This window comes from Vicugna pacos, chromosome X, assembly GCF_048564905.1.
Source record: "Vicugna pacos chromosome X, VicPac4, whole genome shotgun sequence".
Taxonomy (NCBI): domain Eukaryota; kingdom Metazoa; phylum Chordata; class Mammalia; order Artiodactyla; family Camelidae; genus Vicugna; species Vicugna pacos.
Genome location: NC_133023.1, coordinates 36,583,235 through 36,602,210, shown reverse-complemented (window position 1 = coordinate 36,602,210; position 18,976 = coordinate 36,583,235). Strand labels below are relative to the sequence as shown.

Below are 18,976 nucleotides of genomic sequence, written 5' to 3'. Positions count from 1 at the left end.
GAACCCCATACACATATGAGACTCTTTGGCAGTCAGGAATGGAGGCTTATATACCAATCTGAGCTAAGGAGAAGTGGGTAGGGGTCCAGGGCTTCAAAGGGTAGGAAGATGAGAAGAGCAAGTGTTTGGTAAACACATGTTTGCCCTGTGATGCTGGTAAGTCTTTCTGATATAAAACGTTTTCTCCGGTAATATATCTCTCTTCCTGGTGCAGGTTTCCTATGTAAATTCTTTTAGGCAGTTAAGTGGGAGGTAAGAAAGTTCTTCCTGCCTCTGCTGGGCTCTGACTGTCTTTAGCTCAGAATAATCCACATGTCAAAGTGGCACATTCTAGGGTGGCACATTTTGCTCCAACTCACTACTGTTACTGAAAGCTTGATGAAGCCCAGCTCTCTTGTCCTCTGAGATGTTCCAACATCATCTTTCCCCCCCTACTTTTAAAAATTGAGGTATAATTCAGATAACATAAAATTTACCATTTTAGTGTTCAGTACAATTCAGTGATCAATATCTTTTTTAAAAACGAGGTAAAATTTACATAACATAAAATTAATGATTAGCCATTTTAAAGCATGCAATTCAAAGGCATCTGGTGTATTCACAGTGTTGTACAACCATCACCTCTGTCTAGTTCCAGGACATTTTCATCACGTCAGAGGGAAACCCTGTACCCATCCAGTGGCATCTTACCTGGAATGTTCACTCAACACAAATATGACAACATTCTCGTAGTGGATTTAGCTAACTTTCTACCTGGAATCAGGCCAGATACATTCCCCAAGAGAGCAGCTGAAGATAGGACCATTTTGGAATGAAGCCCCAAGGTGCCATTTTGAAGGGTATAGATCTCTGGGCTCACTAGATTCCTAGAAGCTGTTCTGGTAAAGTCAGAGCCTGGTCAATATTTGTAATTGATCCATTCATTTTGAATACAATTATTTCACTAACTAAAGCTCATTTCTCATATTCTTTATGGTGATGAATAAATCCTCTTCTGTTGATCAGAGATAAATGACTGAGGCATTTTTGTCAGCCACTTCTGAAGTGTGGGCTTCCGACAGAAATTTGCTAAACAATCCTGGAGCGTGTGTTTCTAATTAGGGTAACTGGCCACCCCTAGAGGGTAGATTGCACCTAACAGACTTACTCACATTAATCATGTTGTCTGTGTTGCTTTAACATGGTGTTACAACATATGCACAATTAACTTTTGCAACTTGAATTATAAAAATTGAACCAAAAGGAGAGCCAAGGAAATGTTAAAATGGAGCTCTTATGAAGCCTGTGCCCCAGGTCCAGCTTGAAATGGTAGCCTAAATCTACTGTTCCCTCCATTGTCCTTAATTACCATGTCTTTCTAAGTGTGTGTGAGCAGGTCGCTGTGTTGAAAGTGATTCTAAAGGTTAAAGATATGTATTATTCATACAACATGGCACCCGAACCTATGGAAGCTAATTCAGCTGATCTTCAGCTGAAGTTGCAGTCTTCTGGTTCAACATGGGAGAAAAATGCACTGTGTTATACATACCGAGAGGCACGGTTTTCCAAAGTAGTTAAGGAATTTTCAAGGATATCTTTGACTCTGATTTTTTTACTGTAACTACTTTAGAATCCACCTCTCCTAATGTCTACCCCTCTCCCACACCAACACACCCAATAAGATAAGACTGGGTCTAGCACTGAGCTAGGCTTTTTGAGGTTACTGAAGAAGTATAGGGTGGGGTCTCCAGTGCATTGGAAGAATTTCAGCCCTGCGTGTTTCAATTGCCTCAAGGCAAGCAGTCAGCAGGACCAGAAGTCAGAATAATTTTGTCGGAGAACCAGGGTAGCTTTGTGTTATTTTTAATGAGAAAAAAATGACAGACTCATATTTGTCTTCTGGAAAAGAATATTATTTTCTCTCTTAACACATACAGAATCCCACTGTGAAATTCCAAGGACAGGCGCTAGTTCAATTTATGGTAGAGCTGAATGATGGATTTATTGCTTGAATATAATTTCCTCATTCTGACCAGAGTGATGAAAATATAAAATGATCTTTATATATTGTAACCTAGATTGTATATCCATTCTCACAGCTGATGTGTAGAATGTCTTCTTGCAAAAATTTCCTCAATTTTTTCTTTACATTAACAAAACATATACAGGCAGTAGCTTTATTGATTTTAAGTTTGCTGAATTTTTTTTCACTTCTTACTTTCTGTGATTCCAACAGGTATTATCTTTTGATGCCTATTTGGAAGATGAAGTGCCTGATAAAAGGCAAGAAAACTATAGAATTAGACGCTATAAAATCTACTTCTACCTTGAAGATGACACAATTCAAGTAAATGAACCAGCATTGAAAAACAGCGGATTGCCTCGAGGTATCTAAAGCAGAGTTATAGTTCTTTTACTTCTAACTCCTGCCTGTATATACTGTCTTTCTCTGGCTTTTTAAAAGACCCCATACTCCTTTTGGCAATGGTGAGTATAAATGTATTGTTAGCTCGTAGTTATTGAAGGTGACTTATCAGCTTTCTACCCCACCACCCCCCACCGCAACAGTGGCCACTCACTCTTCTGTGGCAGCCTTGTCTCCTTTCCCATGCTGCCAACTCTCCTGTGTCTTTGATTTTTTCCTCCAAACTCTTTGGTCTTTCCACCATGACCATATTACTTCCTTCACAGTACCCTCAGCGGAAGACAGAAGACTGTTCTCCACCGCCACTTCCAGATTGGGATTCTCTCTCCTTTCTTGAGTTCACTGCCATTTGCTTCAATCATCTCTCATCCTCATCCCTATTAAGCATACACTGTGATGGTGCTTCCAGAGAGGGCCATTGTTCCTTCGCCCCACATGTGCCAGTCAGCTTTATCCACATTCCCCTTCCACCAGATAAGCGTTAACTCTGTCATGTGGCCTCCAGAGATGCTAACCCTCGCTTGCATTGGTAGAAGCGTGGCAGAGACGAAGGGAGGTGACTGATATCTTCTGTGTGTGCTGGGAGTCCTTTACATGGGATTCCCATGTAATGGAGTTCTGGAGTTTATGGAGTTTGTAATGGAGTTTATGCTGAGTTCTGGCTGCCTCGTGGGGCAGCAGCCATGATGGTGAAAGGACTGGAAATTTGTCATGTGTAGGGCAGAGTAGTGAAAAGGGATATTTGTCTGGAGGGGAGACTCAGGTGTGCCTGATAAATGTCTTACAACATCTAAAGGGCTGTCATGTGGAGGAGGGATGACCTAATTTTCAGTATCCTCAAGGACAGGACCTAGGGAGTCGAAATTCAGGTCGATAAGAGGAGTAATTTGCTGGCACAGAGGTGCAAGCAGAGAGGTTCACACACTTAAGAGAAGGTACAAGTGGATGGAAGGGCCACCCTGCCCAGATCCTGGGGTATGCAGGGGTCCTCTTGCTCTCTTTCTGTTGCATTGACCTTTCCTGATAATAGCGTGGTTTGAAGACCAGAGCTGAAGTTCAAGAAAGACCACAGGCAAAAGGGGCCTGAGGCTCATGGCACACACTTACTCTATTGGAAAGATGTAGTGACCAGTGGACCTGGCCAGAGCTGTAGCTTGCCAGTAAGCCTGCTGAATAGTCATGGCCTTTATTTGCGTTTCTTAAGCAAAGGACATATGGGGCCAGAATGGGGGTCACCAATGAAGGAGTGGCCGGATTAAGGCCTCATGAATATTGAGTACTCATGAATATTTACTGCCTCATATATATTTAGTGTTTCAAGAATATCTAGAGCCCAGGTGCCTCATGTAGATTTAATACATTTTTAAAATTAGTTATCTCTTGGTCCTTCCATCCCTGTCTTTCTATGATTAACATATATATGCTCCAAGTACTATCAAATTATTATTTAAGACATCTTACAATTTTCTGCCTACGGTGAATAAACTTTGCTTACTACTTATCTGGGCCCAGTGCCTCCACATTAATATACCACCATGGGTTCCAGGGGGAGAAACAGCAATTTTAGGACCTTAGGTCTCTGAGTATAATGTTATGATGAATCACTATGCAAAGGACTTCCTTCAGTGCTTGTGAGATTGGGGTTTTTCTTAGAGCGTGGCTTCATGATGTCTGGATGATTAATTTGGAGCCAGTCGGCATCGTCGTGAAATGTTTGTTGAATGCTTGCTCCATGCCAGGCACTGTGCTGGGTTTTGGGAAAACGAACAATAGAAGTAAGGCCCCTTATACCCAATCCCAGGTATACCTCTTATACCCATATACATATAGGCATGCAGGTTGGAGAGGAAAGGAAGCCAGGCAACTAGTCCTAGAGTTTTGCGATTATTCAGGTGAGAAATGCTGAGGATCCAAACCAGGACAATAACAGTAGGAACAGAAAATAGGGGAAAGATTTTAGAGACGTTTGGTTGGCAGCTGATGGGCCTTGGCCAGCGATTAAATATAGAGAGTGAAGAAGGGGAGTATCAAATGATAAAGTACCTACTTTATCATTATCTCATTTAATCAACCTGTAGACCATCTAAAGTAGGTCATCATCAGCTTTTACAGAAGAGAAACAGACTTAGAGAAATCATTCGTTGCATCTGAACCTTAACTGATTGCTTCAGAGCTCAGCTGTGGTTGAGAGGCTGGTTATGTTACTGAAGTCCAGGAGCATGGAGAAAGGAGCAGCACTGGGGATGGAGCTGCGGTGTGGTTGTTTGGGTCATGAGGCTTTTGAAGTTGTGTTGGGACATCGGTATGATGGTGCCCCCTAGGCAGGTGGAACCTTGCGATGTGTTTTAAAGGCTAGAGATGTGGCTTGGGAATCAGGAGTGCCCAGATCATGACCAGAATCAGTCCATTCTACCATGTTGGAAGAGAGCCGCTATTGAGGTGCTGGAAAGAGGAAGAAGATTCGATTTAGTGTTACCTTACTAGTGGAGGGAGAAGGTGAAAATTGGTGTGGGGAGGCAGTATGAGCTGTTCTCAGTATTCTGTGCACTGATTGACAGACCATCTACTCCCTGGTCCTTTTATTTGGAGAACTTGTGGCTTAATGATAAAACTTTTAGGGAATATGGAAATGCCTTGATATTTAAGAAAAGGTTTTCACAAACTGTTAAGATTGAAAGTGTGACATTTTATTTTGTAAGGGGACAAGAGGTCTTTTTACTTTTTAGGGTCATTTTAAACATATGTAATGCAGTTTTTAAATATTGACAAGAATAGATTAGAAAATGTTTAAATAATTATTTCAAAACATGAAGAAAATTTATAGCTTTTAATTTCTATGAACATCTCTTTTACCTAAGTGCATTAGTTTAGGTAAGTGACATTATTGCTTTAGCAAAAATTTTTCCTATCAATTTTCACTTAAATTCTTTACTCTGATATTCCCTAACTAATCTTTGCTTATTTATTTTTTGATTACCTTCCCCAAATGACATCACATTTATACAAGTGATGGACTGGAGGTCATAGGACATCCCGAACTTGCATTAGTGACTTGCACTATGTTTTTATTGTTATTACTTTTTAAGCAAAAGTTCATATCCCTTTAGCTCACTGACCCCTGTCCAGTGAATCTTAGTTTTATTAAACTCCAAGAAGAAAAATGAAATGCAGCCTCTATGAGAAACTTGGAAAGGGTTTTATTAAGACTTTCAGATTCTCTCAGCCTCTTGATTTCAAATCTCACATAGGCAGATTCCCAAGGCAAATCAAAGATAGAATAATTTATTTGAAAATGATTTTTATGTAAGTAGGAGGCAATGTTATTCATAAAGACTCAGGGGAGAGAAAAAAAAAAAACCTCAGAAAAAGACAATGTTAAAGTCTCTTTTGAAACTTTCAGGATTTCTGATTGGCTCACTGTGACAGGACATTTCCCTGAGCGAGGATGCAGCTCACGGGATGGGTACAGAATACATCATAATCACGATATGTAACAAGGCGGATTTGTCAGCAGAGTGGGGATGCCGGGTGGGCTATAGCAAATCCTGTGGAAAGCAAACACAAGTAAGCACTCTGTCATCAAGCTTTGTTTAGAAAGAAACCAGTCTCTCTTGAAATATTTAATACGACAATTACTTGTTCAGGAAGGTCTGTTACAACAGAGGATACTTTGGAAATTCATTTAAATGCCTTCTCCAAGCTTTCCTAAATTAAACGATTGGGAAAAAGGAAATGAGCTTACTGAGTCAGGGGCTCAGACCTCTGTGGGGTGAGGTAGGTAGTGTTTCTTTCAGTCGTGTCTTGAGTGGCCTGGGAGGGCTTTCCATGTGCCTCTGGACCCTCGGAAGGGGGTTAGGGGTCACATCTAAGTGCCACGCACTGATGGTGCTCCTGTTAACTTCCATAGGGTTTCAGTACTTTCCAAATGAACTGTGAGGTCAGAGGCACCTGTTTTTGTTTTTGTTTTTGTTTTGTTTGTTTGTTTTTTGTGGAGCTGGCCATTCAGAAATTAGTGCACCTGGATGAATTATAGCCTTCCTTTTAGTTGCCTCTCCTATCATGCAATTTTTTTTAGGGAGGGCAGCATCCCTTAGCATGGTGCCAAACTAGGCATTTGGTTTTGTGCAGCTTCTAATCAGAACAGCAGATTAATGCATCCTTGTTGTGTTACAAGTGAAGTCACTATTGTTCTTCAAGACTTGCTTTCGTTTCTTGCCAGGACAGCATTCTCTTTTTGATTGGATATATTATATTTATAGAGTTTGTTGCTGTTCTGCTGGAATATAGTTAAAACAGTGTTTCACTGAGCCAGGAATGTCAGAGGTTAATCCCAGTAGTTTTACCTCCAGTTGTCTGACAAAACGATTGTTCGTCAAGTACCGCCAAGTCCAGGCTAATCTATGCTAAAGAAAGGATTACCATTCGAAATGTGCCATGATTTTCTGGTAAGGTCTGTGCCAGTTGTTCTCAGTGGAGAGTGAGCATCGGAACCTCCTGGCCCACCAGCCAAATTTCTGATTCTGTAGGCCTGGGCTCAAGAAATGGCTTCTACTTGATTCTTAGTGCATCCTTGGTTAAGAATACTGATCTCTGCTAGTGACTGGTTTTGGCCCCTCAACAAGGTAGTATTTCTTATATATATAGTAGTAGTATATATATAAAGTAGTATTTCTTATATATTATTTATATATATATGTAAGTTTTTATGTGTATATGAACTGTGAGGTATTTATATATATAAATACTTCAAGATAATCTACCTGAATTAGGGAAATGTCATCACAAAATAGAAGTAACACACTCATATTGGGCATATACTGTATCTAAGTATGCGTCCCATAAAGTGCATTGGTAGGACAGTAGTAGGGTTGCCAGATGACACACAAGATACCTGGTTAAATTTGAGGTTTTTAGTATACCTATGCCCCAAATATTGCATGAGGCATACTAAAAATTATTCATTGTTTATCTGGAATCCAGATTTAACCAGGCATCTAAAATTTCAATTTGCTAATTCTGGCAAGCCCAGAGGGTTTGGGACCTTGGGGAGGGAATTGTCCCTGAACAGAGCTGAGTAGAATTTAAGAGTGGAGGTAAATTACTGGTCTGTGAAGATGGGTGCTTGGTGCATGGTGCCTGCTCAATAAATTTGTTGAAGAAAGGAAGGAAGGGAAGAAGGGAAGGAAGAAGGGAAGGAAAAGTGATAGACAGTGTCTATAATACAATGCAGCCATCATAAGTGATACGAGGTACTTTGAGGGATCAGAGGCGAAAACGCCAGTATCCATTAGAGAAGAAGGTGTTTGAGTGATACCTCAAAGGTTTCTCCAGATACAGATGAAAGAGGAAGGCGCATTAGTCAGAAAGAACAGCATGAGGTAAAGAGTTGTGAGGCGAGCAGTTGGGAGGTATTTGGGAGCAGATCATAGAGTGGGTAAGGAAAACCAGCCAAGAAGGTAGAAATGCGAGAGGCCGCAACACCCACCGTGCTGTCATTTGGGACTCATTCAATAGCTAGAGAGAGAGGCATAGTATTATTGTTTCTTATTTTCATCAGAGATATGGAATTCAGCATTTTTTTATTCTTTTGCTGCAAGACAGGTATCAGGCTAGCTGTATTAAAAAAGTTATTCTTATGAAACCCAAACTCCAAAGATGATGTTTTATAAAAATTAAAATGGAGTAGTAACTTTAGTGAGGGAATAATAGTGAACACAAGAGGAAAAGATAGCCTGTCCTGTCTGATCACAGTGAATGGTCTTAGTATTTTTAGGATACAGAGTTTAGTAGACATTCCACTTGTATATTCATTCACCGGAGACATACCTGGCTCTAGACATGGTCGTACCTCTGGTCTGCAGAGTTACTAAAATGAACTAAATGCACTTAACATTAAGATAATGTAAGAGGTCACAGTCTTAATTCTTGAAGGTGAATTCCTAAAAACCGAATTTAGTGGTATGAGCAAAGATCTAAAGCAACTCCCAATGGAATGAAATGAAAACACGTTAAACATAAATGGATATATCATCATTTTGATCTGAACCACAGGGAAATGATACAAAGTTAAAGCTTGCAGAGTGTAATTAGACAGCAAGACCTTTAAAAAGTAAGAGAGATGTAAAATATGAAGATAAGGAAGAGCTTAAAAGCAGACACCTGATGCCTGGACATCTGCCCAAATTGTCTTTATGGGCCAGTTAAGAAGATAAACATCTGAGCATTTAAAGGGCAGTGCTTTTTGTTGTTGTTTTTTCATTTTGTAATGTTACTTTTATTTATATACCTTGATGATCTTGGGTGCTCTTTAATGAGTGCCAAAGACATGGCATCCTACATATTTCTGTGATATTCCAGAACAAACTCCCGCTGGTGGCGTTTCTGCCATTTTTCATGGAAGACTATAAACATTCAAATACCAATAAATAGAAATTTCAATCCCCTCAAAGGACACAGTTGAGCGATCCCCCAAATATATTTTTTGAAAGCTTTCATGTGTATATTTCACACGGCCCACGTTAGTTTTCTGATTAACATGGATTTGTGACTTTGGATTTCTTATTAAAATTCTCTTGTTTAGTGTTAGACCTGCCTTCTCTTTCCATCCCATGAATGGTCAGGACTCTCTTCTGTCACCACAAAGAACTTCCCTGGGCTCCTGAGAGCCGTCTAGTGAGAGAAGTGTGGGCCCAAAGATAAGGAAGAGTGTAGAGGTCTCAGATATGCAGGCTCCTAAGGGAGGGGTGGGGGGACAGGTGATACAGTGGTGTTGGCCCTGGAGGGGGCATTGCTGCCGCTGGCAAGTGAGCCCTTCCCAGAAATTTACCCTTAGGGAAGAGAGGGGCTGTTCTATTGGCAGAGCAGCTCCATCATCTCTCTCTGATTCACGGTTGCTGGCAGCTCTCCGCTTCTTTCTGTCCTGTTTTGCCTAAGGCCTCCCCTTCCCCCCTCCACTTAAGTAATTTGCAGCTATAGTGCAGTGAAATACAGTTCAGTGCAAACTGTGGAAAGTAATGGTATTAACTTAAAGCTTGAAAATCCAGATTTAAGATCTGTTTCTGCCATCTGTGAGGGCGTGGCCTTGGGCACATCACTTAACCATGTTGAACTTTGGTTTTCTCAGCCGTAAACTGAATATTTATATTTCATGCATGATCTGCTTCATGGGATTATTGAAGATTAAATGAGAAAAATATATGAAAACATATCCTAGGGCTATGATGATGATTGTGATGACTATTATTTAAAAGTTCAGTGGGTGGGCCAGGTCTTCCCACCTAGAAAAATATAGGATTCCTATTTGAAGTCTTACTGAACAGAAATCAGCCCTGACTTACTTATTTGAATTTTTATAATGAAGTACAAATGTAATATAGATGGAATTCCTAAAGAAGCTCCTGGCTGTTGAATAAATCTTATATATTTTAAAAACCATCACAATATAAGTATTTTTAAAAAGATATATAATGGTTCGTGAAAACACCTGAAATGCCCATGCTTTTATGGGTGTTTAAGTATGCAATTTGCTCTAAATGTCTAATCTTGAATGATTAAATAATTTGCATACTGTTTTCAGTGGCATGAATTAAGGGCTAATTGAAGTATAATTTTTTGCAGTAAAATTATATCATCTTTTATGTAGTACATTAAAAAATATTCTAGGCTAGTTCTAATTTTGTAGTTTTATTATTTTAATTTAATGTACCAAATAATTAAAAACTGCTACAAAGAAAAGAAGATGAAAATGATTTTAGTTAATTTCCCCTCAACAGAGTGAAAAGATGATTAGTAGGATAATGGAACAGAGCTCAACACAGTTCCTGGCACATAAAGATATTCATTAAATGTTCCTTAATGAATAAAGAATGAATAATTTCTAAGTATTTCTACTTTGGGAAAAAGCACCATTCTCAGTGCTATACAAAATATGAAGATTACTTGACATCTTCATACTGAAATGCCTCCTTACAGAGGTCAAACAAGCTAATTTTTCTTGACTCATTAGACCCTCAGTTTGCTCTGCTTACCTTTCCTCCTTGTCTCTTTGCTCCTGCAGTAGTCTCAGGCTTTAGTCAGTTTACAGATGCTGAGAGATGATTGTCTATGGGTATATTGCATTTTTGTGGATCCTGCAAGCACTGACTGCTCTTTGTTCCGGACTGTCTTCTCAAGGGTGTTTATATAGTACACAGCTTTGGAAGACAAAGACAGTCTCTCCTTCTGGAGCAAAGTGCAGGTTTGCTCACAGCTTCGGACGGTGGAGCGGGTGTCTCCCTCCAGAACAAAGAGCAGATGTTTACTGTCCAGTCTAATAAAGGTAATCTCTCCCTCTGAGACAAAAGGCAGGAATGCTTACTTCCCATTATGAAAGATGTAGGTTCTTGAAGCTCAGGGTTCCTGTCCTATAATGTAACCCACTGCGTGTGCAGAAGTTACTTGGCCCTTGTGTCACCCTGTGGGAATTGGGGCTCAGGAAACTGGTACAAAAATGCTGATGTTCTGTCTACTGTTTACTGTGAGTGATAAACTGCCCTTTGCCTCTAACCAAAGCATCTCATGTGTTCTGCCAGCATCCGTGAAACTGGCAGGTGAACTTGTTAGCTTACATGTAGGATAAAATCTCAAACCCTGAACAATTCTTGATAACAGGGTTCAGCAGTGTTTGGGTAAGTTGGCTGGTATGATGTGGTGTAGTTGGTTGGTACACTCATCTAGTTAGGGATGGCTAATTACCATCTGTGGATACTTGGGGACCCTGGGTCCATGTTCTCAAGAGAAGTGAGTGGGCACTATAGGGCTAGAAGTAGAAAATGGGATGAGATCCAGAACCTTTAGCCCAGAGCACGGGCTAAAACTGATGCCTCTGATTATCCTCACTTTGTGGGGGTGGTTGGGTGGAGGCAGACACAAGCTATAGAGGAAGGAGGGAGAAGAGTTTTGCAGAGGAAAGAAGACTCCAAGAAGCTTCAAAGCAGCATTAAATCATTCGTGCTTATAGATGCTGTAAATCATGGTGTTGGCATCTACCATAGTGAAGTTTATTAGCTGATTTTTTTCAACCGAGTGAGTGCACTTCTGTGAGCACTCTGCTTTGGGGCCTTAGTTCCTTGTTTAGTGTGCTCACTTTGAGTGCTAATGGGTGAAAGCGAGCGGGCTGGTTTTGGGAAAAGACATGATGGCAGTGTCTGGTACATTAGGTTACTCTTGTTTATCCCCCTTCCACCTTCCCTCCTGCCCTAGCCTTTATGGTTTATGAAAGTTCTTCCCTAGCACCACTTGGGCAACTCTTTAACAACATGCAGGGCTGATCAAATAACTCTGGGCCTCAGTCGTCTCAGCCCTCTCTGGCACCCTCAGAGTTTGAACATGCTGATGCCACTGCCTCCAAGAACCAGCCCTTTGCCCACTTCACTGAGGTGGGAAAGGCTTCAGGGTTATTAGAAAGATGTTCTGGGATCTCTTTCTGGTTATCCACACGATGAAACAATTGTGTTTTATTTCACACCCTAGGAACTTCTATCCGGCGTCACCGGATTTCTCTCCCACCTCCGGATAAGGATCAGTTTTATACTGTGTATCATTTCAATGTCGGCATAGACGTTGTCTTTTATGGCCGGACATTCAAGATTTATGACTGTGATACATTCACAAAAAACTTTCTGAAGAAAATAGGAGTCAAAGTAAACCCGCCGCGACAATGTCCAGAAGATCCTTACCTGAAGTTACGGAGAGAGGTAGGTTGACCTGTCCATGAGTTATTGTCTTCAGGATGAGAATCCCTGCGGAGTGTCACTGAAGGATATTGGTAGTCCTGACGCAGAAGTGAAAGGACTTGGGGGGCCATGGTCCCTGGGATTGTCCTGTTTTCCTTGGGGCTAGAGGGAAGGCTGGGTGGTGGCTTCGGTGCAGGACTCACTGTCTGCCCTCATCCCCACTTGTCTCCGTGGAGAGCCTCCCTTCCAGGCAGTAGGAGTCTTCAGTGAGCCGCCCACATGGGATAGTTTCTAAGAGCCCATGATTGGTTTTGTGGTCACTGACAGTGTAAGAGTGGAGCCCACTTACCTGGCTTTTCTTTTCCTATTTTAGTTGCCTGATTCTGGGAAAATCTTTGCTTCTGTGCTCCTGATTTGCTGAACCACGCTTTGGGTGCACCTTTTTTTTTTCTTTCTGGGGACTCCCAACTCCCTTTATGGTGATATCAGATGCAGAGATGTTCCAGAGCGAGAAGGGCCATGATTCCGGTGTACCTCCATGATGACAAGATGCTGTCTTCAAAGTCTGATCCCAATTAATAGCAGTAGTGTAGTCTTTCCAAATGCCCAAATTTTATGTTTTACAAGGAGACTCTGACGGGCATTGCCCCAGAAGGGCAAGTGTCATGTGGAAGGTCACATACACACCCGTCTTCTTGCTGGGAGTTGCTCTAATCTCTTGCTTCTTGCCATGATTTTTCATCATTATCATTTGTTTCTCTTTTCTCTTTTTATTGAAGTATGATTATATACAGTAAAATACACAGAAATTAAGTATACAGCTTGATGGGTCTGAACAAATGCATGCACCCATGTAATCCACAACCAGAACCATAATATTGAATATTTCCATTCCCCCATAGAGTTCCCGCCTGCCTTTTTCCAATCTATCCTTCTCCCCATCCAGGGATAAACACTGTTCTCATTTGTATCCCTATAGATTAATTTAGTCTCATTTTGATTGTTTCTAAATCTTGTAATTAATTTCTTTGCAGAAAGATAATATAAAATTTAGAATAAAATTCTCCTTTGATTCTGCTTTGATCTCTTGTTAAAAGCTGCATGTAGGATCATTCATCTCTTCGTGCCTCCTAGCCCCAGCAGAATTGTCCTTCAATGTTGTAGGCATGCAGCCCTCCTGAGAAATACATATATATTGTTGATCCTGGACTATCCAAGGTGAAATCCCTGTGTCATTAAACTTGTGTGTATTGGTGTGCAAGGAGATTTATGGCCTGGCTTCATTTTAATTTTTTTTTTCTAAATGCCCTAGATGAAAGGGACTCCATAAATACAAAGTCTTTAGAACCAGCAGAGAGAACCTAAAAGAAGTGAATCTGTATAAATTACGACTCTTTGCATCTAGCTACGCTCTTCATTGACACTTGGTATTATATGACAGTGATAGTGAATGATGATGCACTATATGAAATACATAGAACGCTCTGTGATTTCATAGGTTCATAAAGAAAAAAAAATCTTTTGTTCCGGGAATCAAGAATAATTCCCAAGAACAGTCAAGAAATGTTTTAAATAGTTTCCTTTCAGATTAGGAGAATCATTTTAGCATTTATTCCCTCAGAGAGAAAGCTCTTCAATAAATATAGAAATCTGTGGAAAATTAGGAGTTTAATAAGAGGCTTTTATATTGACTTTTGTGCATTTACTTCTCCAGTGTTTGCTGCCTTGAAATGTAAAGTTAAAATTAAACAATTTAACTTGAACTGAAAAAAAGCCCCAATGGTATATGGTCAATATTGCATTTCTTAGAGGCCTTATCATTGCCAAAGAAACCTTTTTCAATGGCTGAAAATAGAGATCCCATAATTTCATGTAGATATCAAGGATGGGACTGAAGAGTTTCTGGAAGGCCATGATGTCTCCCCCACTGTCTGGGGATAAGTCTGCACCTAGACTGCCCTGGACAGAGACACAATTTTGAGAATTTACAAGTAAGATTACAAAACCCGACATGGGGCTACATCTTCCGTGGTAGTGAGCACTTCCTTTTATAACGACTGCGTGAGGCCACATGAGATAGAGGAGGGGCAGTTTTGCTCCAAAGCAGGTCTGAGAATATGAGGATAGGGAAGAGTTGTGCCAAGAAGACTGCAGAGGCAGTGGTTCCTGGGTTGGGGTATGGAGCCCTGGCAGTGGTTCTGTGCTGATTGGGAAGCTCTCCATGGCATTTGAGTTCCTCAATATCTGTAAAGCTTTTGAGCAAAATAAAACCTTGAATATATTTCTTCCCTTTTCCCTTTAAAAAATCTTTGGGTGAGTTAAGAAGGATAGGTAGATAGGAATTATCAGTGAAAAGAATTTTTTGGTTGAAATATAATTAACGTAGAGTCAGATGTATACATCTTAAAAGCCTACACATAGACCAGATTTGAAAAATGCATGCAATTTAGTAAACAACATGAAAATCAAGATAGAGAATATTTCCATCACCCCAGAGAGCCCTCTTGTCCCCCTTTCCGATCAATCCTCTACCCAGAGGCAGTAACTATTCTCATTTCTGTCACCATATATTAGTTTCATCTGTTCTTCAACAAGAATTTTAAGTCTTTGAGAAAAGTCAGTTTCCAAAAAATTATAGAGGTATTTTTTAGCATATTAAAATAATGTTTAATGCAAAGCTTCCTGATACTTGATTGTCTGTATTTCTAAGGTTGAAACTGATTACATATGCGTATCATGTATGTTGTTAGTTGAAATTTTAAAAAGACCACAGAGTAGTCTATGGAAGAGATACCTAAGATATCTTTATGTTCCTTTACTGCTTGCATCCCAGAAATGACTATGGAAAATCTCAACTATCACTGACCTTTTCTCCATCTGCAGACGCTGGATTGCGTGGAGCCCTTACGTCCCTACGAGTCCTTCGACACTCGGAAACAGTTCCTCAACTATGATAGGAAGGTTCTGCGTTTCTTCTGCCTGTGGGATGACTCAGGCTCAATGTTCGGGGACCGTAGAGAACTCACCCTGCTTTACTTTCTGTCTGATGATACTATCGAAATCAGAGAAACGTTGCCACATAACTCAGGAAGAGATCCTGTGACAGTGTTCCTCCAGAGGAGAAAGCTACCTAAGGTGAGCGATGGGCAGAGGACCGCTTTCCGAGTTTGCTTTCCGAGTGGGCTAAAGACTCAGGTCACTCACTGTCTGGAATGTCATGTGTTATGACTGCGTGATGACAGGTTACCATGTAGTAGTGCAAGTGTTTAGAAAGCTTCCATTTTGTGCCCTCTATTAATATACATCTATGAAAGTAATACAGAGGATATGACAAATTGGAATTGGAGTATTCAGAGCTTAAGGCAAGTAAAGGAAAAAAGCCAAATGCAAGAGAACTACCTTTTCATCATTTAGTTCACAGTGAGCCTTATGAAGGTAAATGACTCTCTGGTTAAGAACTGCTCGTGGCCTTGGGCAGGGCACTGGCCTCTGTAGCCTACTGAGGAGACCCCAGCCTATTGGTCTGGGTTGTGAATACACACATAATGCATGCACAAAGACATGCACGGGCATGTGCACACACAAGTATACACGCAGGAGGGAGTCTTCTGAGGGTAGCCACTAGTCACCAACTAGCCACTGGCTAGCAACAGTGATAGCTTTTGCATTTTACTATTTAAAAAGAGGTGTCAGACTGATTCTACACATATTTATGGCTATTAGAGAGCTAATGTAACTTGTGTATGGCAGAAACAGCACAGAGACAGAAGGCCTGGGTTAGAATTGTGGGTCTGCCACTGAATAGCTGTGTGACCTTGGGCAAGCCATTAACCTCTCTGAGCATATTTCCCTATCTCCAAAATGCAATTAACTAGGCTTCCCTCCTGAGGTGACTATAAAGATTGAGTGAAATAATATAGTAAAAAGCACTATCAAAAGACCTGTAGACACCTCTGAGGACGTGTGAAAACATCAAGGCCTATTTCCGGCTCTATGCAGTATTTTGTTTCTTATTTGGATCAAGTATTTTTCAACTTAATTCTTAGTGCTACTGGTAAGATTACTGTAATGCTCATTTCTGAGGCAAACCACCCCTGGTTATTTGGTTATCGCAGGAGACTCTCCCAGATTCTCTGAGGCTACTGCCAGAAGTCCTGCTATGTCGCTTGCTTGCAGGGGGTGGGGCAGGATTTGTCCCAGAGTGAACCCTGGGGTATTCACAGCGAGTGGCCAGGAGGTGCCAGGGGAGCCTGTTTTTAGAATGGCTTTGAAAACTGAGTAGAAAATAATAATGGCACACCTGACATTTGCGGCATTCCCTGACATCAGTTGCTTCATTTATTCATGCATTCAACAAATGTCTGTTGAGTGTGAACTGTGTGCCTGCTCTGGGGTTACAGTAAGAAGGAGAATAGAGTGAGTCCTGCTTCATGGAGCTCCCATTCTCATGGGGGAGAGATACAGTAGCAGTGGGTGTTCCCTTGACACAGCATCCTTTGAGAAAGCCAAAGAGTACTGTTGTTGAGGTTAGATGAAATAACTGAGAAGATAAATTCCTAGCCCCAAGTCCTGCAGCTAGGAAGTGGCGAAGGGAGAGTTTGCGCCCAAATGTACTATTTTTCTATGTGACACGGCTTACTTGTACTCCATACATCATAAGTTCACACATTTAGACTTAGATTTTACATCACACATATCAGGGACGATTTTGATTTCTCATCTGTATGGAATAAACCAGTCACTATCGGTTTATATAAGTTAGTTAAGATATTTCCTGCCTGGACCACCTCAGTGCATGTGGAACTGAGGAGTGGCCTGGCCTGCTCCAGGCCACAGTTTGTGTTAGAGGCCGACTGCACCCCATGGTCCCGGCTACCTCACCACACCGCCTCTCTCTGCCAGCAAGTGCTTCCTTGCTCAGGAGCAGGCAGGGTGCTAAGTGAGTAAAGGGAAAAAGGCAGGGTAGGGTGTCTTCCTCAGGGTGTTTTGTAGTTTTGTAGCTTAGTGAAGAGAAAAGGTGACTTGCTGATGAGGCAATTGGAGAACCACCGTAAGTGGTTGAACCCAGCAGTAGGTGCTATGGAAGTTTGGACTGGGGATAGGCCAGTAGGATGGGAGAGGTCAGGGGAAAAGATGGGGCTTTATCAGGGCCTTGAAAGATGGGTGGAATGTAGACCAGCCCACAAGGGGTGAGGAAGCATGGGGAAAGGTGGCTGGAGTATGCAGCCTGTCCTTGAGATGGCAGAGAAGAACTATATGGTGCCTCTTACCACGTGTGCTCCTCAGCAGGACCATGTTTGTGGTTTTTTTGTTTTTTTTGTTTTGTTTTTCACTTTTTTTTATTGAGTTATAGTCAGTTTACAATGTTGTGTCAGTTTCCAGTGTAGAGCACAATTTTTCAGTTATACATGAATACACATGTATTCGTTGTCACATTCTTTTTCACTGTGAGCTACCAAAAGATCTTGTATATATTTCCCTGTGCTATACAGTATAATCTTGTTTATCTATTCTACATATACCTGTCAGTATCTACAAATTTTGAACTCCCAGTCTGTCCCTTCCCACCCCCCTCCCCACTGGCAACCACAAGTTTCTGTTCTATCTCTGTGAGTCTGTTTCTGTTTTGTATTTATGTTCTTTTTTTTTTTTTTTTAGATTCCACATAGAGCAATCTCATATGGTATTTTTCTTTCTTTTTCTGGCTTCACTTAGAATGACATTCTCCAGGGACATCCATGTTGCTACAAATGTCATTATGTTGCCATTTTTATGGCTGAATACTATTCCATTGTATAAATATACCACCTCTTCTTTATCCAGTCATCTATTGATGGACATTTAGGCTGTTTCCATGTCTTGGCTCTCATAAATAGTGCTGCTATGAACATTGGGGTGCAGGTGTCTTTTTGAAGTAGGGTTCCTTCTGGATATATGCCCAGGAATGGGATTCCTGGGTCATATGGTAAGTCTATTCCTAGTCTTTTGAGGAATCTCCATACTGTTTTCCACAGTGGCTGCACCAAACTGCAGTGTAGGAGGGTTCCTTTTTCTTCGCAGCCTCTCTAGCATTTGTCATTTGTGGACTTTTGAATGATGGCCATTCCGACTGGTGTGAGGTGATACCTCATTGTAGTTTTGATTTGCATTCTCTGATGATTAGTGATATTGAGCATTTTTTCACTTGTATGTCTTCCTTGGAGAATTGCTTGTTTAGGTCTTCTGCCCATTTTGTTATTGGGTTGTTTGTTTTTTTTTCTTATTAAGTCATATGAGCTGCTTATATATTCTGGAGATCAAGCCTTTGTCAGTTTCATCCTTGGCAAAAATTTTCTCCCACTCCGTAGGTTGTCATTTTGTTTTGCTTATGGTTTCCTTTGCTGTGCAGAAGTTTGTAAGTTTCATTAGGTCCCATTTGTTTATTTTTGCTTTTACATCTATTGCTTGGGTAGACTGCCCTAGGAGAACATTTTTGAGATGTATGTGAGATAATGTTTTGCCTATGTTTTCTTCTAGGAGGTTTATTGTATTTTGTTTTATGTTTAAGTCTTTGATCCATTTTGAGTTTATTTTTGTGTATGGTGTAAGGGAGTATTCTAGCTTCATTTGATTTACATGCTGCTGTCCAGTTTTCCCAACACCATTTCCTGAAGAGATTATCTTTATTCCAGTGTATATTCTTGCCTCCTTTGTCGAAGATTAGTTGACCAAAAGTTTGTGGGTTCATTTCTGGGCTCTCTGTTCTGTTCCATTGGTCTGTATGTCTGTTTTGGTACCAATACCATGCTGTCTTGATGACTGTAGCTCTATAGTATTGTCTGAAGTCTGGGAGAGTTATTCCTCCAGCCTCTTTCGTTTT

The 18,976-nt window shown here is 40.8% G+C and overlaps 1 protein-coding gene across 1 annotated transcript in view; it reads left to right on the top strand.

The window, feature by feature from the left end:
• Positions 1 to 18,976, top strand: part of EFHC2 (EF-hand domain containing 2) — a 178,178-nt gene that overhangs the window by 67,181 nt on the left and 92,021 nt on the right. Inside the window, exons 3-5 of the mRNA XM_015247248.3 lie at positions 2,216 to 2,366; positions 11,915 to 12,138; positions 15,001 to 15,252. Coding sequence (XP_015102734.2) covers positions 2,216 to 2,366; positions 11,915 to 12,138; positions 15,001 to 15,252 — 627 coding nt within the window. The remainder of the gene's footprint in view (positions 1 to 2,215; positions 2,367 to 11,914; positions 12,139 to 15,000; positions 15,253 to 18,976) is intronic.